We start from the raw sequence: 27,592 nt of genomic DNA on the forward strand, positions 1-27,592 counted from the left end.
TTGGCATTTCATTTACTGCAGTTGGTTAGTGTCAACTACAGATGTAAATATTTTACCTTAAAATCTCAAATCTTAATGTAACATACACTTCTCCATCAGTGTGTAAGTAACCATCTCCATTGTGCTTTTTAAAACCCCAACCCTTTATTTCCTAGCTGTAAATCACAACCCTAATGGCCATCATCAAAAAAATCTACAAACAATAAATGCTGGAGAGGGTGGGAGAAAAGAGAACCCTGCTACACTGTTGGTGAGAATGTAAATTGGTACAGCCACTATGGAGAACAGAATGGAGGTTCCTTAAAAAACTAAAAATAGAACTACCATACGACCCAGCAATCCCACTACTGGGCATATACCCTGAGAAAACCATAATTCAAAAAGATATGTGCAGACGAGGCAAGATAGCGGAAGAGTAAGATGCGGAGATCACCTTCCTTTCCACAGATACAGTAGAAATACATCTACACGTGGAACTGCTCCTACAGAACACCCACTGAACGCTGGCAGAAGACGTCAGACCTCCCAAAAGACGCCCTCAGGCGACCTACATGCAGAGGCGGGTCCAAATCCAAAGCTGAACCCTGGGAGCTGTATGAACAAAGAAGAGAAAGGGAAATCTCTCCCAGCAGCCTCAGAAGCAGCGGATTAAAGCTCCACAAACAACTTGATGTGCCTGCATCTGCTGAATACCTGAATAGACAACGAATCATCCCAAATTCAGGAGGTGGACTTTGGGAGCAGGATATATTAATTTTTCCTCTTTTCCTTTTTTTGTGAGTGTATATGTGTATGCTTCTGGGTGAGATTTTGTCTGTATAGCTTTGCTTTCACCATTAGTCCTAGGGTTAGGTCCGTCCTTTTTTTTTTTTCTTTTTTTACTTAAAAAATTTTTTTTCCTAATAAATGTTTTCTTAATAATTTTTTCCTTATTTCCTATTTTTAGAAATTAAAAAAATTTAATAAGTTTTTTCATATTTTTTATTTTTAAAAATTAAAATTTTTTTTCTTAATTTTTTTCTTATTTTTCATTATAAAAAATTAATCTATTTTTACAAATTATAAAAAAAATTTTTCTTAATAAATTTATTCTTAATTTTTTTCTTATTTTTTATTATAATAGTTTTATTTTATTTTATTTTATCCTCTTTCTTTCTTTCTATTTTTTTCTCCCTTTTATTCTGAGCCGTGTGGATGAAAGGCTCTTGGTGCTCCAGCCAGGCATCAGGGCTGTGCCTCTGAGGTGGGAGAGCCAACTTCAGAACACTGGTCCACAAGAGACCTCCCAGCTCCACGTAATACCAAACGGCGAAAATCTCTCAGAGATAACCATCTCAACATCAAGGCCCAGCTTCATTCAACGACCAGCAAGCTACAGTGCTGGACACCCTATGCCAAACAACTAGCAAGACAGGAACACAGCCCCATCCATTAGCAGAGAGGCTGCCTAAAATCATAATAAGGCCACAGACACCCCAAAACACACCACCAGATGTGGAGGTGCTCACCAGAAAGACAAGATCCAACCTCATCCACCAGAACACAGGCACTAGGCCCCTCCACCAGGAAGCCTACACAACCCACTGAACCAACCTTAGCCACTGGGGACAGATACCAAAACAACGGGAACTACGAACCTGCAGCCTGTGAAAAGGAGACCCCAAACACAGTAAGATAAGCAAAATGAGAAGACAAAAAAACACACAGCAGGTGAAGGAGCAGGGTCAAAACACACCAGACCTAACAAATGAAGAGGAAATAGGCAGTCTACCTGAAAAAGAATTCAGAATAATGATAGTAAAGATGATCCAAAATCTTGGAAATAGAATAGACAAAATGCAAGAAACATTTAACAAGGATGTAGAAGAACTAAAGAGGAACCAAGCAATGATGAACAACACAATAAATGAAATTAAAAATACTCTAGACGTGATCAATAGCAGAATAACTGAAGCAGAAGAACGGATAAGTGACCTGGAAGATAAAATAGTGGAAATAACTACTGCAGAGCAGAATAAAGAAAAAAGAATGAAAAGAACTGAGGACAGTCTCAGAGACCTCTGGGACAACATTAAATGCACCAACATTCGAATTATAGGGGTCCCAGAAGAAGAAGAGAAAAAGAAAGGGACTGAGAAAATATTTGAAGAGATTATAGTTGAAAACTTCCCTCATATGGGAAAGGAAATAGTTAATCAAGTCCTGGAAGCACAGAGAGTCCCATACAGGATAAATCCAAGGAGAAACACGCCAAGACACATATTAATCAAACTATCAAAAATTAAATATAAAGAAAACATATTAAAAGCAGCAAGGGAAAAACAACAAATAACACACAAGGGAATCCCCATAAGGTTAACAGCTGATCTTTCAGCAGAAACCCTGCAAGCCAGAAGGGAGTGGCAGGATATACTTAAAGTGATGAAGGAGAAAAGCCTACAACCAAGGTTACTCTACCCAGCAAGGATCTCATTCAGATTTGATGGAGAAATTAAAACCTTTACAGACAAGCAAAAGCTGAGAGAGTTCAGCACCACCAAACCAGCTTTACAACAAATGCTAAAGGAACTTCTCTAGGCAAGAAACACAAGAGAAGGAAAACACCTACAATAACAAATCCAAAATATTTAACAAAATGGGAATAGGAACATACATATCGATAATTACCTTGAATGTAAATGGATTAAATGCTCCCACCAAAAGACACAGGCTGGCTGAATGGATAAAAAAACAAGACCCATATATATGCTGTCTACAAGAGACCCACTTCAGACCTAGAGACACATACAGACTGAAAGTGAGGGGATGGAAAAAGATATTCCATGCAAATGGAAATCAAAAGAAAGCTGGAGTAGCAATTCTCATATCAGACAAAATAGACTTTAAAATAAAGACTATTACAAGAGACAAAGAAGGACACTATATAATGATCAAGGGATCGATCCAAGAGGAAGGTATAACAATTGTAAATATTTATGCACCCAACATAGGAGCACCTCAATACATAAGGCAAATACTAACAGCCATAAAAGAGGAAATCGACAGTAACACAATAATAGTGGGGGACTTTAACACCCCACTTTCACCAATGGACCGATCATCCAAAATGAAAATAAATAAGGAAACACAAGCTTTAAATGATACATTAAACAAGATGGACTTAATTGATATTTATAGGACATTCCACCCCAAAACAACAGAATACACATTTTTCTCAAGTGCTCATGGAACATTCTCCAGGACAGATCATATCTTGGGTCACAAATCAAGCCTTGGTAAATTTAAGAAAATTGAAATCGTATCAAGTATCTTTTCCGACCACAATGCTATGAGACTAGATATCAATTACAGGAAAAGATGTGTAAAAAATACAAACACATGGAAGCTACACAATACACTACTTAATAACGAAGTGATCACTGAAGAAATCAAAGGGGAAATCAAAAAATACCTAGAAACAAATGACAATGGAGACACGACGACCCAAAACCTATGGGATGCAGCAAAAGCAGTTCTAAGAGGGAAGTTTATAGCAATACAAGCCTACATCAAGAAACAGGAAACATCTCGAATAAACAACCTAACCTTGCACCTAAAGCAATTAGAGAAAGAAGAGCAAAAAAACCCCAAAGCTAGCAGAAAGAAAGAAATCATAAAGATCAGATCAGAAATAAATGAAAAAGAAATGAAGGAAACAATAGCAAAAATCAATGAAACTAAAAGCTGGTTCTTCAAGAAGATAAACAAAATTGATAAACCATTAGCCAGACTCATCAAGAAAAAAAGGGAGAAGACTCAAATCAATAGAATTAGAAATGAAAAAGGAGAAGTAACCACTGACACTGCAGAAATACAAAAGATCATGAGAGATTACTACAAGCAACTCTATGCAAATAAAATGGACAACCTGGAAGAAATGGACAGATTCTTAGAAATGCACAACCTGCCGAGACTGAACCAGGAAGAAATAGAAAATATGAACAGACCAATCACAAGCACTGAAATTGAAACTGTGATTAAAAATCTTCCAACAAACAAAAGCCCAGGACCAGATGGCTTCACAGGCGAATTCTATCAAACATTTAGAGAAGAGCTAACACCTATCCTTCTCAAACTCTTCCAAAATATTGCAGAGGGAGGAACACTCCCCAGCTCATTCTACGAGGCCACCATCACCCTGATACCAAAACCAGACAAAGATATCACAAAGAAAGAAAACTACAGGCCAATATCACTGATGAACATAGATGCAAAAATCCTCAACAAAATACTAGCAAGCAGAATCCAACAGCACATTAAAAGGATTATACAAAAAAAAAAAGGATTATACACCATGATCAAGTGGGGTTTATTCCAGGAATGCAAGGATTCTTCAATATATGCAAATCAATCAACGTGATACATCATATTAACAAATTGAAGGAGAAAAACCATATGATCATCTCAATAGATGCAGAGAAAGCTTTCGACAAAATTCAACACCCATTTATGATAAAAGCTGTGCAGAAAGTAGGCATAGAGGGAACTTTCCTCAACATAATAAAGGCCATATATGACAAACCCACAGCCAACATTGTCCTCAATGGTGAAAAACTGCAACCATTTCCACTAAGATCAGGAACAAGACAAGGTTGCCCACTCTCACCACTATTATTCAACATAGTTTTGGAAGTGTTAGCCACAGCAATCAGAGAAGAAAAAGAAATAAAAGGAATCCAAATCGGAAAAGAAGAAGTAAAGCTGTCACTGTTTGCAGATGACATGATACTATACATAGAGAATCCTAAAGATGCTACCAGAAAACTACTAGAGCTAATCAATGAATTTGGTAAAGTAGCAGGATATAAAATTAATGCACAGAAATCTCTTGCATTCCTATACACTAATGATGAAAAATCTGAAAGTGAAATTAAGAAAACACTCCCGTTTACCATTGCAACAAAAAGAATAAAATATCTAGGAATAAACCTACCTAAGGAGACAAAAGACCTGTATGCAGAAAATTATAGGACACTGATGAAAGAAATTAAAGATGATACAAATAGATGGAGAGATATACCATGTTCTTGGATTGGAAGAATCAACATTGTGAAAATGACTCTACTACCCAAAGCAATCTACAGATTCAATGCAATCCCTATCAAACTACCACTGGCATTTTTCACAGAACTAGAACAAAAAAATTCACAATTTGTATGGAGACACAAAAGACCCCGAATAGCCAAAGCAATCTTGAGAAAGAAAAACGGAGCTGGAGGAATCAGGCTCCCTGACTTCAGACTATATTACAAAGCTACAGTAATCAAGATAGTTTGGTACTGACACAAAAACAGAAATATAGATCAATGGAACAAGATAGAAAGCCCAGAGATAAACCCACGCACATATGGTCACCTTATCTTTGATAAAGGAGGCAAGCATATACAGTGGAGAAAAGACAGCCTCTTCAATAAGTGGTGCTGGGAAAATTGGACAGGTACATGTAAAAGTATGAAATTAGAACACTCCCTGACACCATACACAAAAATAAACTCAAAATGGATTAAAGACCTAAGTGTAAGGCCAGACACTATCAAACTCTTAGAGGAAAACATAGGCAGAACACTCTATGACATAAATCACAGCAAGATCCTTTTTGACCCAACCCCTAGAGAAATGGAAATAAAAACACAAATAAATAAATGGGACCTAATGAAACTTAAAAGCTTTTGCACAGCAAAGGAAACCATAAACAAGACCAAAAGACAACCCTCAGAATGGGAGAAAATATTTGCAAATGAAGCAACTGACAAAGGATTAATCTCCAAGATTTACAAGCAGCTCATGCAGCTCAATAACAAAAAAGCAAACAACCCAATCCAAAAATGGGCAGAAGACCTAAATAGACATTTCTCCAAAGAAGATATACAGATGGCCAACAGACACATGAAAGAATGCTCAACATCATTAATCATTAGAGAAATGCAAATCCAAACTACAGTGAGGTATCATTTCACACCGGTCAGAATGGCCATCATCAAAAAATCTAGAAACAATAAATGCTGGAGAGGGTGTGGAGAAAAGGGAACACTCTTGCACTGTTGGTGGGAATGTAAATTGATACAGCCACTATGGAGAACAGTATGGAGGTTCCTTAAAAAACTAAAAATAGAACTACCATATGACCCAGCAATCCCACTACTGGGCATATACCCTGAGAAAACCATAATTCAAAAAGAGTCATGTACCAAAATGTTCATTGCAGCTCTATTTACAATAGCCAGGACATGGAAGCAACCTACGTGTCCATCATTGGATGAATGGATAAAGAAGATGTGGCACATATATACAATGGAATATTACTCAGCCATAAAAAGAAATGAAATGGAGGTATTTGTAATGAGGTGGATGGAGTTAGAGTCTGTCATACAGAGTGAAGTAAGTCAGAAAGAGAAAAACAAATACAGTATGCTAACGCATATATATGGAATCTAAGGGAAAAAGAAAGGTCATGAAGAACTTAGTGGCAAGATGGGAATAAAGACACAGACCTACTAGAGAATGGACTTGAGGATATGGGGAGGGGGAAGGGTAAGCTGTGACAAAGTGAGAGAGTGTCATGGACATATATACACTACCAAATGTAAAATAGATAGCTAGTGGGAAGCAGCCGCATAGCAGAGGGAGATCAGCTCGGTGCTTTGTGACCACCTAGAGGGGTGGGATAGGGAGGGTGGAAGGGAGGGAGATGCAAGAGGGAAGAGATATGGGAACATATGTATATGTATAACTGATTCACTTTGTTTTAAAGCAGAAACTAACACACCATTGTAAAGCAATTATACTCCAATAAAGATGTTTAAAAAAAAAAAGATATGTACACCCCAATGTTCATTGCAGCACTATTTACAATAGCCAGAACATGGAAGCAATCTAAATGTCCATCAACAGAGGAATGGATAAAGAAGATTGGTACATATATGCAATGGAATATTACTCAGCCATAAAAAAGAATGAAATAATGCCATTTGCAGTGACATGGATGGACCTAGAGATTGTCATACTGAGTGAAGTAAGTCAGACAGAGAAAGGCAAATATCATATGATATTGCTTATATGTGGAATCTAGAAAAATGGTACAAATGAACTTATTTACAAAACAGAAATAGAGTCACAGATGTAAAAAACAAACTTATGGTTACCAAGGGGGAAAGGGGGGGAAATAAATTGAGAGATTGGGATTGAAATATATACATTACTATATATAAAATAGATAACTAATAAGGACCTACTGTATAGCACAGGGAACTCTACTCAATACTCTGTAATGACCTACATGGGAAAAGAATCTAAAAAAGAGTGGATGTAGTATATAGCTATATGTAATATATAACTGATTCACTTTGCTGTACAGCAGAAACTAACACAACATTGTAAATCAACTATACTCCAATAAAAATTTTTTAAAGATCACAACTCTATCCACTCATTCACTTATACATTCTTTCTTTTTTTTTAAAATACTAAGTTCCTATTAATGTGCCAGTAAGACAGATATCATTCCTATTCTTATTGCACTTACAATATAGAAAGACAGGTACTTGAACACTCCATGACAATAAAATGTAATCCTGGGGAAAGTACTAGGGAATATTTAGCAGAGGCATATAACCAAGTCCCAAAGCAACCTCAATTTTTTTAAATGACTTCACTATTTGAAACTATGAATGTTTAAATAAATTACATCTGCAGTTCTCCTTTATTTAAGATAAGGTAATTTAAGTAGTAACATTTAGAAATTCTCCTTTCCCTAAAAAAGTAGCTACATTCAGGCACCTCCATATCAATAACACCTTACAACCCAGGGGAGTATTTTCCAAATGGCTTTATATTTCCGAGTAACTTCTTTTCTTTTATGTGTTAGTTGATAAACAACCCGGCATTTTCTCCAAGTATTGTGGAAAAGTGGCCTGACATAGGTGAAATGAATCAAATCCAATATAATTTATCCATTGTTTACAGAAATGTTTTGGCTGTATTCTACGTGGGATGCCCCACAAATCAGTGTAATGCATTTGCTACAAAGGAACATAATTGGCCAACACACACAATAGTCTTTTGTGTATTTAAAAGAGTAAAGCTTCACTGTTGTTTTTATTGTTGAATATTTTTAATCTTAAATTTAATGGTTTTGACTTTTATTATTTCTCCATTATATACATAATATAGAATTATAGTCATATTAGAAACTCTTAAATGAGTAAAAAAGAAAATAATCACCCTTAAAGTTCCAGTCAGATATAACTCCCATTAACAGTTTAGAGTATAACCTCCTAGATGTTTTTTCCCCTTTCCTTTCTTTACTTTCTTTAATGGACTTCAACTGTACAAATTTGAAATAATCATAACCCTTACTTTGTAACACATTCTCATCATTGACCCTCTTTATTATTTATTAATAAGCTAATAAACATTTACCACCCTATGCAAGATCTAGAATATTGACAAAAAATTACAAGTTATTGTCAGTATTCTAGATGTTTTCCTATGTGGTATGTGTGTGTGCATATATATATGTAACTTTTAAAAAGTGGTCCTTTTTAGCCAAGATCTCATTAGCCAAGTACCCACAGTTAAGAGATTGCACTGAAAAGCAAAGATTGTCCTAACATATATTTACCAATGAACCAATATAGTCACATGATATATTGTGAACTTTCAACGCTATCAATATACATTTATATCATTTTAAGTACTGAACAGTATTCCAATGCATAAATTTGTTATAATTTGTTTAACGGTCCTTTTTTTAACATTTAGATATTCTGCTTTTTTAATTAGGTAAGAATGTGAAAACATCCTTAAATATGCTTCTTGACCCATCTATCTGCTTATTTCCTCTTGTTGGATCAAAGGGTATGCACGTTTTTAAGGCCTTTGATGCATCCTGCTAAATTGCTTTTAAAATTTAAACTAATTTAGGTTCCAATGACCTCACTAGAGAAGAAGAAGCTCCTGATGCCAGAAGACCTCAGGCAGCTGGACGTTGGTGGAGTAAATCCAACAGTCAGACCTGAGGTTAGGTAGGGCACTGACAAAGTCTGCTATGCTTTAGGAAGGAATCATATACAGAGCATTTAATCTGTGATATTTTAGCATATTTCTAGGTTTTGTGTGCAACAGCACAGTAAAACCCACGATGGAAAAAAACCCACAGACACAAAATTTAGTGTGGCCAGAGGTACAAGTTTCTATCAGAAAAGACAAATTATATGATGAAGAATGTGGAAATCATTTTAAAAAATAAAAAGTGTAACTGTTCAATCCTATCCAATTTTTATGTATCTGTAACCCTTAGGACAACTTGAAATGCACAATATGTAAACCTTCAGGTAGATGAAGACCTAGAAAAAATATTTTTAAACTGTTACATGCTTCTATGTATACATGTAACAAACACATATTTAAATACTTTTCTAACCTGAATTTGGTAATTTAGGAATATTCCCACATCATTCCAGTCCTCCTGCTTACCATTTATTTTAGGTTTTAGAAATAGTAAAAAAATTGTAAAGTAGTATATATATATATATACTATTATATTCAGGAAAAATGCATACGCCCTTTTTGGCCAACTGCATCATTGTGGAAGTTCTGCCGCTTTTCATGTGCTTTAACGGCGAGTCCAATGTACCTCTTGAAAACTGTTTCCTGCAATTCTGCCTTGCTCTCAAATCCTCTTCATTGCCTTAGCTCTATATATTTTTGGATGATAGTTATCATTTATAACCCTGCAGGTTTGTGAATTGCAGTGCCCCTGAGCTCCATTTTTCAACTCGCTTTTTTGGGAGCTGGCCGCAAAACCGCAGGATTGCTTCAGACCCTATTCTGGTTCCGGGGGGCAGGCTGAGCCTGTGGTTAATTCTTCTTCCTGATTGGAAATTAGAGTGACATGTGCCTGTCCAAACACCTAGAGCTAGTCTCTCATTGGTTCCCCCTCTTCCTGTTCATCCTCTGGACAAATTGCAAACTGTACAAAACAGGAGGTTACAGGTGCTGATTCTCCAAGTGGGGAGCTTGTTAGGAAAGAGGCTGGAGGGGTGAACCCGACTACCAGGAGATGAGGAGATGACGTGTCTTTTCCAAACTCTTCCCGATCAAACAGTGTACCATCTTCTGGGTGTCACAGGCATGTTTTAGCTGTAGGAAGAGTCCCCTGCATGTAAGGAGAACACCAAGGATTTTTCCAAATCAGTGTCTCCCCGAACCCCACCCTGGGAAATTTTTAAGCTCCAGGTACATGTATGTTCATTAAGGGCCTTGGGCAGTAAGCAGAGTCCGAGCTTTAGATGATTGAAGTCTTCAGGGTCAGAAGTGCTCACCATCAACCTCCTTTAGGTTACATTTTATCTGTCGTTGCTAGATGATGTAGATATAGATATCTATTCTTTTTCAGATTATTTCCCCTTATAGGTTATTACAAAATATTGAGTGTAATTCCCTGTGCTATATAGTAGTTTGTTGTTGATGATCTATTTTATACATAGCAGTGTGTATGTGTTAATCCTAAACTCTTAATTTATCCCTCCTCCTGCATTTCCCCTTTGGTAATAATAAGTTATAAGATTTTATATGTCTCAGAAATGGGGGACCTGAAAGAGAGGTATCATTTTCAATGGAAAAGCATTCAAAACAAGATTGAATCTTCAGCCAAGATTATTAGATGTACATCCTTGAAAAGAAATCACTTCATTTCTCTAATGTTGACCTGACTAATAAGACAAACCCTTCCACTGAACTTGCTTATAATAAAGCAATGGAAATATCAAATGGAAGTGTTAGGAACATCTTATTTTACTCGAGCTTTATACACTGCTCTATGTTAATTACAGTTTGGCCCACACATCTGTTCACTGAAGTTACAATGTTCTCAAATTCTGTTACTGATCCTCCAGAGTGGGCCCCAACAAGGGTCCCCCTGCCCAGTGTCACTGGAGCCAGAAGAACGAGACTGAGTTTGGTTCAGACGCAAAGGAAAATTTTATATTTTGATCAGAGAATGCGGAGGTGAGAGCGTGCATTCCCCCGCGGGCTGTGGGCGGGACTGCTGTGTAGGGATCCCGTAAGTGTCGGCGGGTGGGAGGGGGCAGAGCTCTCGAGGGCCGGGTTGGCTGGAGCTCAGGCTCTATGTCGTGGAGTCTGCACGGGGCCCCGCGAGCTGAGGTGTCGGCCCAGATATTTTGCACAAGGAAATCGGGTCTGAAGTGCCGGGTGTGAGGCCTCTGCCTGCGGAACTCTAGGAGCAAGTGAAATTAGACAAAGCACAAAGGAAAAAAAAGGTTAGACTTTATTTTATTGCCCAGATTCTATTTTTATCTCCCAGGAATTTTTAATGGGCTTTGCCGGTGACAAACTCCTCCTCTGCCTTTTGTCCCGTTCCTCATTCGTGGGTGGCTGAGGGTGCAGACCCCTCTTCTGTAACTGCTTCGTGCTGATTTGGGTGTGCTCATACCCGGTGGGAGGGGCAGAACTTCTCCCCAGCAGCCTCCAGGTGAGTTTGATTGTCCCCTGGGCTCCTCCCTCACTGCTCGTCTGCCTGAGCACCAACATTTGAAGTTTTATAGATTCTAATGACTTTTAAGGGTCCAGGAAAGAGATGCCCAGAGACGCTAGGGTGGGCCGGTTTTACCCCGGCCCCGCATTTGTTCGGTCACATTCAGCTGAAGGTTTCTGCCAGCGAAGGTCCTCTGATGAGTAGTCTGCGCTTTCTTCAATTAAGCCACTGAATTAACTTAAAAACAGCACCAGGTATCAGAGCCCTGCCTGGTCAACTCCCAGACAGTCCAGGGCCGGTGGTGATCCAGGACCATGACGGCCACTGAGTCAACAGACTTTTGAAGTAGCTAGGAGTGCAGCGGGTCTCATTGGCCGCCGTCACCGCGGTGGCTGTTGGCTTTTCTATGGTGACAGCGTTATATACGCTTCCCCCGCCAAGCTTATTAGCTTCCCTCTGGGTGCAGTAATTCCTGCAACCAGTAGTCTGCTCTTTTGTGGCACACTCTTGTTTTCTAGAAGAGAAGCTCCAGGTCAAGTGATGGTCACACGAGTCGTCTTGGGGGCCCGTTGCCCCAGGTTGTCTCTCTGGAGGTTGGAGCTTGAGGGCCTCCTCACTCGAGGTCAGTGTGCCCACGGAGCGATCCCTGCAACTTCAGGGCAAGGTAGGTGGTTAGGATCACCAAGTGGGGTTCTTTTCCCTTAGGAGACAGCTGGCCTTGCGGGCTGCTGATTTACAGGTTTTTAGATACCCCCAGTATTGTGGCTGGATGGGGCGGTGGACCCAGCCCTTGGTTACCATAGTTTCTCCTACCTGGAGGGCATTCTTGAGTTGTTCCATTTCAAGTAGTCCCAGTTTTTGCACTAATACTCCAAGGGCGATTCACCTTCTACCGGGAATGTAAAGGTCAAAGGGTTTAGCTAAATTTGGGAGGGCCAGGGCCAGGGCCAGGGCCTGAATTAACTGCTCTTTCCATTCTTGAAAGGCCGCTTCTGGATTCTATTCAAAAGGATCATCATCTTTTCCTTTCAATGTTTCCTATAGAGGCCTAGCTATTAGACTGTAGTTAGGGATCCAGATGCAGCAAAACCCGGCCTCCCCAGGAACCCTTAAGCTGTCTTCTTGTTTTAGGAAGGGTAAGGCTGCAAATGGCTTCTTCCCTTTCCTGGGATGGGCTTCTCCGACCTTCTGTGAGAATGAAGCCCAGGCAAGTCACCTTAGTCTGTGATATTTGAGCCATTTTCTTGGACACCTTCTATCCTTTATTGGCTGGGTAGTTCAGAGACCTTCTTAGTAGGGCTGGCAATCAGAATGTCGTCTGCATATTGAAGGAGGGTTCACTTCTCCAGAGGTAGATCTTTTAGGTCTTTAGCTAAAGTTTCCCCAAAGATGGTGGGGAAATTTTTGAACCCTTGTGGTAGGACAGCCCAGCAGTATTCTTTTTGTTGTATGTTGAGTCCTGCCAGTCAAAAGCTAAAGTTTCTTGTGACTCTGGGACTAATGGAATACAGAAGAAGGCATCTTTTAAGTCTAATACAGAATACCAGGTGCTAGTGGAGAGTAGAATGACGAGCAGTGTATAGGAATTAGGAACTACTGGATGTATATCCTCGGTGGCTTCACTGACTGTCCTGACGTCCTTTACCAGGTACCCAGCAGCCCACGGGGCTCTCGTGGTCAGGCCCCTCTCTGGATACGGAGCTCCCCTGGGCAGGTACCCCAGCAGGGCTGGGCACACAGGAACCGTGCACATAGCCCTCATTGCAGAGCACCCCCAGCTCACCTGTCGGTCAGAGCTGACACAGAGCACCTCAGAGCAGGGCTTGAACTAACAAACAGCAGCGCCGACAGGTCTGTGACCCTAGGCTTCTCTCTGTGCGGCCTCCCTCCGCCTGGTCTTCCAGGGGCTTCCACTGCAGCCGGGGCACCAGGCCTCTGTCTCCACCCACCACCCCTCCTCTCCCTGACTCCTGGGTTCCTCTCATTAGGAGAGGGTCTTCTTGAAGTTGTCTCCCACTCATGGACCAGATAAAATGATTAGAAAACAAGGCAGGGCTGCCGCCCCTTGTCTATCCTGACTCTCGGGACCCTACACCTGTTCCTTGGAGCTGGCCGGTTCAGCAAGGCCCATTTTCTGCAACTCTGAGCCCCTGAGGGGCGAGGATTGGCTGACCTGGGCAGCCTGACCCTGCCGGCCAGCCCTTCCCAGGTGTGCCTAGGTTGAGGTCAATATAAACATCCCTCCAGGCAGCAAGAGTACCTGCAGCTGTGCCTGACGCCATATTCTCTGTCCCGTCAGCAGTCTCGGGGTTGTGCTGGTGGGAGGGAGTAGGGCCCACGGCTTTGTGGGTGGCCTGGTGTGAGTGGGGCTCTGCTGGACTTTCTTCAGGAGTTGCCGCGCTGCCACCTGCTAAAGAAGAGGATGTGTCACCCATACCTGCCGTTGCAATTTCTCCCCAGGCAGAGGTGAGGAAGGAAAAAAGCAGTGGGGGCCAGGACAGGACGGGTACCTCAGGTAGGGAAATGGAAAGCTTCCAGAAGAGCGCCCGGGGCCAGGACCATCCTGCCTGGCCTGCAGGCACCAAGTTGGCCTGCGTGCTGTCGCTGGTGTGGCTCCAAGGCCCTTGCTCTAGGCTTTCAAGTCCTTGCACACTTTCAGGTGTTTTACCTGGGAAGGGTGGAAAAAGTTCAGCAGCAGCTGGCCTGCGGCTCAGCTCACATTTACTCAGAGATGCCTCCTCATGGTCCCCCAGCTTTGCAATGAGGACGCTCATTGAGGGGGAGCTGCTGGCTGCATGTGAGACAATTCCCCACCTCTGACCAACTTCAGAATTGTTTACCACTGGAGCAAGTGCCCTGATAGGGTTTTCCTCTGTATAATTAGTGGGTTCTGTTTTTTTTCTTTTTTTCTTTTTTGGTTCAAGGTAGGTTTTATTCCTCTTTTTGTATTTATAGATATAAGCATGGAAATAATTCATTCATATAAATACGTCTATGGGAAGGAAAGAACTCTTTTTCTGTTTTTTTTTATATTATTTATTGTTTGAATTTTTAAATTTATTTATTTTTTTATAGAGCAGGTTCTTATTGGTTATCTATTTTGTACATATAAGTGTATATATGTCAATCCCAGGCTCACAATTCATCCCACCACCACTAACCCGCCACTTTCCCCCCTTGGTGTCCATACATTTGTTCTCTACATTTGTGTCTCTATTTCTGCCTTGCAAGCTGGTTCATCTGTACCATTTCTCTGGGTTCCACATGTATGTGTTAATATACGATATTTGTTTTTCTCTTTCTGACTTGCTTCACTCTGTATGACAGTCTCTAGATCTAGCCACGTCTCTGCAAATGACTCAATTTCATTCCTTTTTATGGCTGAGTAATATTCCATTTTATATATGTACCACATCTTTATCCATTCGTCTGTCTATGGGCATTTATGTTGCTTCCATGACCTGGCTATTGTAAAGAGTGCTGCAATGAACATTGTGGGGAATGTGTCTTTTTGAATTATGGTTTTCTCTGTTTATATGCCCAGTAGTGGGATTGCTGGGTCATATGGTAATTTATTTTTAGTTTTTTAAGGAACATCCATACTGTTCTCCATAGTGATTGTATCAATTTACATTCCCACAAATAGTGCAGGAGGATTCCCTTTTCTCCACACCCTCTCTAGCATTTGTTGTTTGTAGATTTTCTGATGATGCCAATTCTAACTGGTGTGAGGTGCTACCTCATTGTAGTTTTGGTTTATATTTCTCTAATAATTAGTGATGTTGAGCAACTTTTCATGTGCTTCTTGGCCATCTGTATGTCTTCTTTGGAGAAATGTCTATTTAGGTCATCTGCCCATTTTTGGATTGGGTTGTTTGTTTTTTTTACTGTTGAGCTGCATGAGCTGTTTATATATATTGGAGATTAATCCTTTGTCCATTGATTCATTTGCAAATATTTTCTCCCATGCTGAGGGTTGTCTTTTTGTCTTGTTTGTAGTTTCCTTTGCTTTGCAAAAGCTTTTAAGTTTCATTTGGTCCCATTTGTTTATTTTTGTTTTTTATTCCTTTACTCTAGGAGGTGGATCAAAAAAGATCTTGCTGTGATTTATGTCAAGGAGTATTCCTCCTATGTTTTCCTCTGAGAGTTTTATAGTGTCCAGTCTTACATTTCGGTCTCTAATCCATTTTGAGTTTATTTTTGTGTATGGTGTTAGGGAGTGTTCTAATTTCATTCTTTTACATGTAGCTGTCCATTTTCCCCAGCACCACTTATTGAAGAGACTGTCTTTTCTCCATTGTATATCTTTGGCTCCTTTGTCATAGATTAGTGGACCATAGGTGTGTAGATTTATCTCTGGGCTTTCTTTTTTCTTTTTTTTCTTTTACATCTTTATTGGAGTATAATTGCTTTACAATTGTGTGTTAGTTTCTGCTGTATAAAAAAGTGAATCAGCTATACATATACATATAACACCATATACCCTCCCTCTTGCACCTCCCTTTCACCCCCTTTTCCCACCCCTTTAGGTGGTCACAAAGCACCAAGCTGATCTCCCTGTGCTATGTGGCTGCTTCCCAGTAGCTATCGATTTTACATTTGGTAGTGTATATATGTCCATGCCACTCTCTCACTTTGTCCCAGCTTACCCTTCCCCCTCCCCATGTCCTCAAGCCCTTTCTCTACATCTGTGTCCTTAATCCTTTCCTGCCCCTAGGTTCTTCATAAACCTTTTTTTTTTAGATTCCATATATATGTGTTAGCATATGGTATTTGCTTTTCTCTTTCTGACTTACTTCACTCTGTAGGACAGACTCTAGATCCATCCACCTCACTACAAATAATTCAATTTCGTTTCCTTTTATGGCTGAGTAATATTCCATTGTATATATGTGCCACATCTTCTTTATCCATTTATCTGTCGATGGACACTTAAGTTGCTTCCATGTCCTAGCTATTGTAAATAGAGCTACAATGAACATTGTGCTACATGACTCTTTTTGAATTATGGTTTTCTCAGGGTAAATGTCCAGTAGTGGGATTGCTGGGTCCTATGGTAGTTCTGTTTTTAGTTTTTAAGGAACCTCCATACTGTTCTCCCTAGTGGCTATATCAATTTACATTCCCACCAAGAGTGCAACAGGGTTCCCCTTTCTCCACTAAATGCCTCTCCAGCATTTATTGTTTGTAGATATTTTTATGATGGCCATTCTGACTGGAGTGAGGTGATACCTCACTGTAGTTTTGATTTGCATTTCTCTAATGATTAGTGATGTTGAGCATCTTTTCATGTGTTTGTTGGCAATTTGTATATCTTCTTTGGAGAAATGTCTATTTAGGTCTTCTGCCCATTTTTGGATTGGGTTGTTTGTTTTTGTGATATTGAGCTATATGAGCTGCTTTTTGGAGATTAATCCTTTGCCATTTGCTTCATTTGAGAATATTTTCTCCCATTCTGATGGTTGTCTTTTCGTCTTGTTTATGTTTTCCTTTGCTGTGCAAAAGATTTTAAGTTTCATTAGGTCCCATTTTTTAATTTTTGTTTTTATTTCCATTTCTCTAGGAGGTGGGTCAAAAAGGATCTTGCTGTGATTTATGTCATAGAGTGTTCTGCTTATGTTTTCCTCTAAGAGTTTTATAGTGTCTGGTCTTACATTCAGGTCTCTAATCCATTTTGAGTTTATATTTGTGTATGGTGTTAGGGAGTGTTCTAATTTCATTCTTTTACATGTAGCTGTCCAGTTTTCCCAGCACCACTTACTGAAGACACTGTCATTCCTCCATTGTATACCCTTGCCTCCTTTGCGATAGATTAGTTAACCATAGGTATGTGGGTTTATCTCTATGCTTTCTATCCTGTTCTATTGATCTATAGTTATGTTTTGGTGTCAGTACCATATTGTCTTGATTACTGTAGCTTTGTAGTATAGTCTGAATTCTGGAAGTCTGATTCCTCCGGCTCTTTTTTTTTCCCTCAAGACTGCTTTGGCTATCTGGGGTCTTTTGTGTCTCCCTACAAATTTTAAGATTTTTTGTTCTAGTTCTGTAGAAAATGCCACTGGTAATTTGATAGGGATTGCATTGAATCTGTAGATTGCTTTGGGTAGTATAGTCATTTTCACAATATTGATCCTTCTAATCCAAGAACATGATATATGTCTCCATCTGTTTATATCATCTTTGATTTCTTTCATCAGTGTCTTATAGTTTTCTGAGTACAGTTCTTTTACTTCCTTAGGTAGGTTTATTGCTAGGTATTTTATTCTTTTTGTTGCAATGGTAATGGGATTGTTTCCTTAATTTCTCGTTCTGATCTTTCATTCTTAGTGTATAGAAGTGCAAGAGATTTCTGTGCATTAATTTTGTATCCTGACACTTTACCAAATTCATTGATTAACTCTAGTAATTTTCTGGTGGCATCTTTAGGATTCTCTATCTATGGTATCATGTCATCTGCAAATAGTGACAATTTTACTTCTTCTTTTCCGATTTGTATTCCTTTTATTTCTTTTTCTTCTCTGATTGCTGCGGCTAGGACTTCCAAAACTATGTTGAATAATAGTGGCGAGAGTGGACATCCTTGTCTTGTTCCTGATCTTAGAGGAAATGGTTTCAGTTTTTCACCATTGAGAATGATGTTTGCTGTGGGTTTGTCATATATGGCCTTTATTATGTTGAGGTAGTTTCCCTCTAGCCCACACTCTGGAGAGTTTCTATCATAAGTGAGTGTTGAATTTTCTCAAAAGCTTTTCCTGTATCTATTGAGATGATCATATGGTTTTTATTCTACAATTGGTTAGTATGGTGTATCACGTTGATTGATTTGTGTATATTGAAGAATCCTTGCATCCCTGGGATAAACCCCACTTGATCATGGTGTATGATCCTTTTAATGTGTTGTTGGATTCTGTTTGGTAGTATTTTGTTGAGGATTTTTACATGTATATACATCAGTGATATTGGTCTATAATTTTCTTTCCTTGTAGTATCTTTGTCTGGTTTTGTTATCAGGGTGATGGTGGCCTCATAGAATGAGTTTGGGAGTGTTCCTTCCCCAGCAATTTTTTTTTTTTGGGAGCTTGGACACTTTCCTGCAGGCTGAACTGCAGAACTTTTATTTTTTTTTAAACTTTGGGTTTATTTTATTTATTTATTTATTTATTTATTTATTTATTTATTTATTTATTTATTTATTTATGGCTGTGTTGGGTCTTCATTTCTGTGCGAGGGCTTTCTTTAGTTGCGGCAAGTGGGGACCACTCTTCATCGCAGTGTGCGGGACTCTCATTATCGCGGCCTCTCTTGTAGCGGAGCACAGGCTCCGGATGCGCAGGCTCAGTAATTGTGGCTCACGGGCCTAGTTGCTCCACAGCATGTGGGATCCTCCCAGACCAGGGCTCGAACCTGTGTACCCTGCATTGGCAGGCAGATTCTCAACAAGTGCACCACCAGGGAAGCCCACAGCAATTTTTTTGAAGAGTTTGAGAAGGTTGGGTGTTAGCTCTTCTCTAAATGTTTGATAGAATTCACTTGTGATGCCATCTGGTTCTGGGCTTTTGTTTGTTGGAAGAGTTTTAATCACAGTTTCAATTTCATTGCTTGTGATAGGTTTGTTCATATTTTCTATTTCTTTCTGGTTCAGTCTTGGAAGGTATACCTTTCTAAGAATTTGTCCATTTCTTCCAGGTTGTCCATTTTATTGGCATAGAGTTGCTTGTAGTAGTCTCTTATGATGCTTTGTATTTCTGTGGTGTCTGTTGTAACTTCTCCTTTTTCATTTCTAATTTTATTGATTTGAGTCCTCTCCCTCTTTTTCTTGAGTCTGGCTAAAGGTTTATCATTTTTGTTTATCTTCTCAAAGAACCAGCTTTAATTTTATTGATCTTTGCTATTGTTTTCTTTGTTGCTATTTCATTTATTGCTGCTCTGATCTTTATGATTTCTTTCCTTCTACTAACTTTGGGTTTTGTTCTTCTTTCTCTAGTTCCTCTAGGTGTAAGGTTAGATTGTTTATTTGAGATTTTTCTTGTTTCTTGAGGTAGGCTTGTATAGCTATAAACTTCCCTCTTAGAACTGCTTTTGCTACATCCCATAGGTTTTGCATCATCGTGTTTTTGTTGTCATTTGTCTCTAGGTAGTTTTTTATTTCTTCTTTTATTTCTTCAGTGATCTCTTGGTTATTTAGTAACGTATTGTTTAGCCTTCATGTGTTTGTGTTTTTTACGTTTTTTTCCAGTAATTGATTTCTAATCTTATAGCATTGTTGTCGGAACAGCTGCTTGATATGATTTCAGTTTTCTTAAATTTACTGAGGCTTTATTTGTGACCCAGGATGTGATCTATCCTGGAGAATGTTTGATGTGCAGTTGAGAAGAACGTGTAATCTGCTGTTTTTGGATGGAATGTCCTATAAATATCAATTAAATCTATCTGGTCTATTGTGTCATTTAAAGCTTGTGTTTCCTTATTAATTTTCTGTCTGGATGATCTCCATTGGTGTAAGTGAGGTGTTAAAGTCCCCCGCTATTATTATGTTACTGTCAATTTCCTCTTTTATAGTGGTTAGCAGTTGCCTTATGTATTGAGGTGCTCCTATGTTGGGTACATATATATTTATAATTGTTATATCTTCTTCCTGGATTGATCCCTTGATCATTATGTAATGCCCTTCCTTGTCTCTTGTAACATTCTTTATTTTAAAGTCTATTTTATCTGATATGAGTACTGCTACTCCAGCTTTCTTTTGATTTTCATTTGCATGGAATATATTTTTCCATCCACTCACTTTCAGTCTGTCTGTGTCCCTAGGTCTGAAATGGGTCTCTTGTAGACAGCATATATATGAGTCTTGTTTTGTATCCATTCAGCGAACCTGTGTCTTTTGGTTGGAGCATTTAATCCATTCACGTTTAAGGTAATTGTTGATATGTATGTTCCTATTACTATTTTCTCAATTGTTATGGGTTTATCTTCGTGGGTCCTTTTCTTCTCTTGTGTTTCTCACTTAGAGACGTTCCTTTAGCATTTGTTGTAGAGCTGGTTTCGTGGTGCTGAATTCTCGTAGCTTTTGCTTGTCTGTAAAGCTTTTGATTTCTCCGTCGAATCTGAATGAGATCCTTACTGGGTGGAGTACTGTTGGTTGTAGGTTCTTCCCTTTCATCACTTTAAATTTATCATGCCACTCCCTTCTGACTTCTAGAGTTTCTGCTGAGAAATCCACTGTTAACCTTATGGGAGTTCCCTTGTATGTTATTTGTCATTTTTCCCTTGTTGCTTTCAATAATTTTTCTTTGTCTTTAATTTTTGTCAGTTTGATTACTATGTGTCTCGGCATTTTTCTCCTTTGGTTTATCCTGCCTGGGACTCTCTGCATTTCCTGGACTTGGGTGGCTATTTCCTTTCCCATGCTAGGGAAGTTTTCAACTATAATCTCTTCAAATATTTTCTTGGGTCCTTTCTCTCTCTCTTCTCCTTCTGGGACCGCTATAATGAGAATGTTGTTGTGTTTAATGTTGTCCCAGAGGTCTCTTAGAGTGTCTTCACTTATTTTCATTCTTTTTCTTTATTCTGTTGCACGGCAGTGATTTCCGCCTTTCTGTCTTCCAGGTCACTTATCCCTTCTTCTGCCACAGTTATTCTGCTACTGACTCCTTCTAGTGTATTTTTCATTTCAGTTATTGTATTGTTCATCTCTTTTTGTTTGTTCTTTATTTCTTCTAGGTCTTTGTTAAGCATTTCTTGCATCTTCTTGATCTTTGCCTCCATTCCTTTTCCAAGGTCTTGGATCATCTTCACTATCATTATTCCGAATTCTTTTTCTGGAAGGTTGCCTATCTCCACCTCATTTCGTTGTTTTTCTGGGGTTTTATCTTGTTCCTTGATCTGGTATAAAGTCCTCTGCCTTTTCATTTTGTCTATATTTCTCTGAATGTGGTTTTCCTTCCACAGGCTGCAGAATTGTAGTTCTTCTTGCTTCTGCTGTCTGCCCTCTGGTGGATGAGTCTATCTTAGAGGCTTGTGCAAGCTTCCTGATGGGAGGGACTGGTGGTGGGTAGAGCTGGGTGTTGCTCTGTTGGGCAGAGATCAATAAAACTTTAATCCGCTTGTCTGCTGATGCATGGGGCTGGGTTCCCTCCCTGTTGGTTGTTTGGCCTGAGGCAACCTAGCACTGGAACCTACCTTGCTCTTGGTGGGGCTAAAGGCATACTCTGGGAGGGATCATGCCAAGGAGTATTTCCCAGAACATCTGCTGTCACTGTTGTTGTCCCCATGGTGAGTCCCAGCCACACCCCACCTCTGCTGGAGACCCTCTAAAACTATCAGGTATGTCTGGTCAGTCTCCTATGGGGTCACTGCCTTTCCCCTGGGTCCTGATGTGCACACTACTTTGTGTGTACCCTCCAAGAGTTGAGTCTCTCTTGAGACTCTGAGTCTCTGAGTGGAGTTGAGACTCAGACTCTGAGTGGAGTCGCACAGATTCTGGGTCCTGTGAATCTTCAATGCTTTGTGGTTCTGGAAATCCTATAGGAGACAGTCCACAGCAGGTGAAGGTAAAGCTGTCAGTAGAGGTGGTGAAGCCAAAGATCTGCAGTTCCGACTAGAGGTGCCGATGTACATACAGGACAAAACCATCTCGTGTGAATGTAGTTCAGGCACGTTTAACATGAATGCAGTCATGTTAATGTGTAATATCTTCTATCTTGTGCCTCCCCTCAGGGACCCCATCCTCAGTTCCTGAGGCTCCTGTAACTCATGTACAGGGGAATGCAGAGTGAGCTCTGTCCAGTCTGAGCCCAGAGTTATGTGGTGTATATCTTAGGATACTTCGTATTTCTGTGGTGTCTGTTGTAACATCATCTCTTTCACTTCTGATTTATTTGGGCCCTCTCTATTTAAAAAAAACATACTACTGTTGTCTTTTACTCTTTACAGAAGCTTAATAAGTGTTTGATCTACTACCCTTACTCTATGTATGCCTTTTGCAGTGAGATTTTTACTTTTGTTTCTTTTCTTGTTACTATCAGTATTTAGTGAGATTTCTTTTAAGCTACCTTCAACATTGCTTATAAAGCTGCTTTATTAGTGATGACAGAGCCTTAATGGAAGTCGTGTTCTGGTTGTAAATTAGAATGCAATGTGCCAGCAAAAAGCCCCTTAAGTTTATGTCTCATTACTTCTTGTTCTTTTTTTAATTTAATTTTTATTTTTTATCAGAGCAAATTTGATTAAAATGTTTTGTTTGTTCTAGTTGTGCAATATATGGTTCCTTTACACATATACATATATCTATACATCTTCAGGTCGTTTGCCCATGTAGATTATGACACAATGTTGAGTAGTCTTCCCTTGGTATTCCATAAGACTTTGGTGATTATATATTTCACATGTGTTTCTATAACTATGTTAACCCTAATATCCTAATGTATCCAATCCTCACACCTTTCCATTTGGTGAACCATAAGTTTGTTTAATGAATCTGTGATTGCGTTTCTCTGTGGAAATATCTTCACTGGTATCAATTTTTAGCTAACACCTATAAGTGATATTATAGGATATGTGTCTTTTGCTTTCTGACTTAGTACAATTTGCCTGATTACCTTTCGACTCATCTATGGTGCTGCAAATGGCATTTTTTTCATTTTATTCCCTAGCTAATATTCCATCTGTACATGTACCAGTTCTTCTTTGTCCACTCACCTCTTGATGAACTTTTTGGTTGTCTTCATGTGTTGGCTATTGTAATACTGCTGTAATGCACATTTGCCTGACTATGTCTTTCCAATTCTGTCTTATGTTATAGGCCCAGGAGTGGGCCTCCTTTAACATATCGTAGCTCAGTGTTTACCTTGTAAAGGCACCACCATTCTATTCTCCTTAGTGGCTCCTTCCAGGTTACGTCCCACTTAAAGTGGAAGGTATGCATTTCTGCACAACACCTTGAGCATTTAGTGTTTGTAGTTTACTTGCTGATGGTTATTCTGACTGGTGTGAACTAATACCTCTTTGTGGTTGGATTTGCATGCGCCTAATAATCCATTGAAATTCAGCATTAAGGCATGTCCCTTTTTTTTCAAACTGTGAGTATAGCTTACCTCTTCAAATTGTTTTCTTGAAATATGTGCCACATTGTGAAATTTCTTGGCCATTACTTCCCTCAAGGCATTTTGAGGGAAAGTTTCATATTCAGCCCTGCAGTACTTGTGCATATGAAGTGATCATTAGCACAGGTTTTAAACCTGCTGTTGCAGGTAACAGCAAGAGTGTGACAGCATTTCTACGTTCCCCACTCTGGTAACTAGGGAAACAGACCTTCATGCCAGTGGTGTTCCTCAGTTATAAATTAGAGTGGAATGTGCCCAGATAAACCCCCAAAAGCTTATGTCTCCATACTTATGTTTGTTTTTTAAATTTAATTTATATTTTTATTGTAGTAATACTCAATTGCATACATGGACCAGTTCTTCTTTGTGCATTCCTCTGTTGATGGACATTTTCATTGCTTCCAAGTGTTGGCTAGGGTAAATATTGCTGGAGGGCAGGGTTGCCAGCCTGTGTCTTTTTGATTCTCATCTTCTCAGGTGATAAGCCCAGCAGTGTGTATGCTTGATTGAATGTTAGCTCAATGTTTACCTTTTCAAGGCACCTCCATTTTATTTTCATTAGTGGCTCTTACCATGTCCCACTTAGAACCGAGGGTACGCCTTTCTCCACAACCCCATCAGCATCTATTCTTTCCAGAACTTTTGCTGATGGCCACTCTGACTGGTGTGAGCTGGTAAATATTTGTAATTTGGATTTGCTGGTCTTTAATAATTAATAATGTTCAGCATTTTTCCAGGCTTTTTCTTTTGTTTAAAAAAAAGAAAAGAAAAAAGTGTGAGTATAATATACCTCTTGAAATTATCTTTTGGAAGGTTGTCCTCTTTTGAATATTTTGGTCAATATTCGACCCCAGGATTTTTTTTGAGGGCAGGTGTCATTTACAGGCCTGCAATGATAGTGAATATTTAGGTTGGAAATTAGAATGGAATTTGCCAGGAAAGAGCCCCTTAAGTTTATGTCTCATTACTTCATGTTCGTTTTTTAAATTTAGTTTTTACTTTTTATCACAACAAATTTGATTACAATGTTTTGCTTGTTCTAGGTGTGCAAGATTTGCTTCTTTCACACATATACATATATCTATTCTTCTTTGGATCCTTTTCCCATGTAGGTTATGGCACAGTCTTCAGTAGTCTTCTCTTGGTGTTCCGTAGGTCTTTGGTGATTACGTATTTCACATGTGTTTGTATATCTCTGATAACCCCAATATCGTAATGTATCCAATCCTCACACCTTTACATTGGGTGCACCGTAAGTTGTTTAATGAATCTGTGATTGCCTTTCCCTGTGGAAATCTCTTCATTGGCACCAATTTTTAGGTAACACCTATAAGTGATATCATAGGATATGTGTCTTTCGCTTTCTCACTTACTACAAGTTGCGTGATTACCACTAGAATCATCTATGCTGCTGCAAATGGCATTGTTTCATTTTCTTCCTTGGCTAATATTCCATCTGTACATGTACCAGTTCTTCTTTGTCCACTCATCTGTTGATGGACTTTTTGGTTTCTTCCATGTCTTGGCTATTGTAATACTGCTGCAATGCAGATTTGCCTGCCAGTGTCTTTCCAATTCTGTCTTCTTAGGTTATAGGTCCAGGAATGGGCCTGCTGGATCATATGGTAGCTAAATATATACCTTTTAAAGGCGCAACCATTCTATTCTCATTAGTGGCTCTTTCCAGGTTACGTCTCACTTAAAGTTGAGGGTATGCATTTCTCCACAACACTTTCAGCATTTCGTGTTTCTGGTTTTCTTGCTGATGGTTATTCTGACTGGTGTGAGCTGATACCTCTTTGTGGTTGGATTTGCAAGCGTCTAACAATCCATTGAAACAGAGCTTTTTTTTTTTTTTTAAAGATTTATTTATTGATTGATTGATTGCTATGTTGGGTCTTCGTTTCTGTACTAGGGCTTTCTCTAGTTGCAGCAAGCGGGGGCCACTCTTCATCGCGGTGCACGGGCCTCTCACTATTGCGGCCTCTCTTGTTGCGGAGCACAGGCTCCAGACGCGCAGGCTCAGTAGTTGTGGCTCACGGGTCTAGTTGCTCCGCGGCATGTGGGATCTTCCCAGACCAGGGCTCGAACCCGTGTCTCCTGCATTGGCAGGCAGATTCTCAACCACTGCGCCACCAGGGAAGCCCCGAAACGGAGCTTTAAGGCATATCCTTTTTTTTTCCCAAACTGTGATTACAGGTTACTTCTTCAAATTGTTTTCTTAAAGTATGTGCCACATATTGAAATTTTTTGGCCATTACCTCCCTCACGACATTTTGAGGACAAGTTTCATTTACAGCCCTGCAGTACTTGTTCATATGAAGTGACCATTAGCACACGTTTTAAAGCTGCTGTTGCAGGTAACGGCCAAAGAGCGGCTGCATTTCTACATTCCCCACTCTGGTGCCTAGGAAAACAGACCTTCCTGCCAGTGGTGGTCCTCAATTACAAAATAGAGTTGAATGTGTCCTGATAAAACCTCAAAAGCTTATGTCTTCTTACTTATGTTTGTTTTTTAAATTTAATTTATATTTTTTATTGGAGTACTATTCCTTTGTGTACATGGACCACTTCTTCTTTGTGCACTCCTCTGTTGATGGACATATTCGTTGCTTCCACGTGTTGACTATGGAAAATATTGCTGGAGTGCAGGTTTGCTAGCCTGTGACTTTTTGATTCTCATTTTCTCAGGTGATCGGCCCAGCAGTGGGTATGCTTGATTCACTGGTAGCTCAATGTTTACCTTTTCAAAGCACCTCCATTGTGTTTTCATTTGTGGCTCTTACCACGTCCCCTTTAGAACTGAGGGTTCACATTTCCCCACAATCCCTTCAGCATTTATTGTTTGCAGCATTTTTGCTGATGGCCATTCTGACTGGTGTGAGCTGATACGTTTTTGTAATTTGGGTTGGCATGTGTTTAAAAATTCCTAAAAATTATCATTTTTCCAGGCCTTTTTCTTTTCTGTTATAAAAAAAGAAAGAAAAAAGTGTGAGTACAATATACTTCTGGAAATGCTCTTGTTGAAAGATTGCCCTTTTTTGAAATTTCTGTGGATATTCGTCCCGAGGATTTTCGTTTGAGGGCAGGTGTCGTTTACAGGCCTGCAATGCTTGGGAATATTTAGTGACCTTTAGCACTGGGTTTAAAGCTGCTGTTGTGGGAAACGGCCACAAGGCGGCAGCATTTCTCCATAAAGAAATCTGGTTACTAGGGCAGCAGAGCCTTTCTGGAAATCGTGTTCCTAGCTTGTAAATTAGAATGGAATTGGCCAGGAAAACTCCCTTTAAGTTTATGTCATTACTTCTTGTTCGTGTTTTTAATTTAATTTTTATTTTTTATCAGAACAAATTTGATTACACTATTCTGTTTGTTCTAGGTGTGCAAGATGTGGATCTTTTACACAAATACATATATGTATTCTTCTTCGGATCCTTCTCCCATGTAGGTTATGACACAATGTTGAGTAGCCTTCTCTTGGTACTCCATAGGTCTTTGGTGATTACGTATTTCACATCTGTTTGTATATCTGTGTTAACCCCGATATCATAAAGTATCCCATCCTCACACCTTTCCATTTGGTGAACCATAAGTTTGTGTAATGAATCTGTGATTGCCTTTCTCTGTGGAAATATCTTCATTGGTATCAATTTTTAGGTAACACCTATAAGTGATATCATAGGATAGGTGCCTTTCGCTTTCTTACTACAATTTGCGTGATTACTTCTAAATTCTATGGTGTTGCAAATGGCATTGTTAAATTATTATTCCCCAGCAAATATATCATCTCTACATGTACCAGTTCTTCTCTGTCCACCCATCTGTTGGTGGACTTTTTGGTTACTTCTATATCTTAACTATTGTTACACTGCTGCAATGCAGATTTGCCTGCCTGTGTCTTTCCAATTCTGTCTTCTTAGGTTATAGGTCCAAGAATGGGCCTGCTGGATCATAAGGT

At 39.4% G+C, this 27,592-nt stretch overlaps 1 protein-coding gene across 5 annotated transcripts in view; it reads right to left on the minus strand.

The window, feature by feature from the left end:
• The window catches only part of LOC309613783 (uncharacterized protein), a 629,462-nt gene that overhangs the window by 1,129 nt on the left and 600,741 nt on the right, over positions 1-27,592 (minus strand). Inside the window, exons 3-4 of one of the 5 annotated variants that reach the window (XR_014235873.1) lie at positions 13,794-13,943; positions 9,564-12,185 (exon numbers count right to left, since the gene is read on the minus strand). Coding sequence is in view for 3 of the 5 variants with exons in the window: in XM_082361122.1 (XP_082217248.1) it covers positions 10,968-11,275; positions 13,794-13,940 (455 nt within the window). In the remaining 2 variants the exon portion in view is untranslated. Of the gene's footprint in view, positions 1-9,563; positions 12,186-13,793; positions 13,944-26,154; positions 26,599-27,592 lie in introns of those variants that run through there. The other 4 variants (XM_082361122.1, XM_082361124.1, XM_082361123.1 and 1 more) reach the window with 4 other exon arrangements.

Source organism: Balaenoptera borealis, assembly GCF_965194805.1.
Source record: "Balaenoptera borealis genome assembly, chromosome: 1".
Taxonomy (NCBI): domain Eukaryota; kingdom Metazoa; phylum Chordata; class Mammalia; order Artiodactyla; family Balaenopteridae; genus Balaenoptera; species Balaenoptera borealis.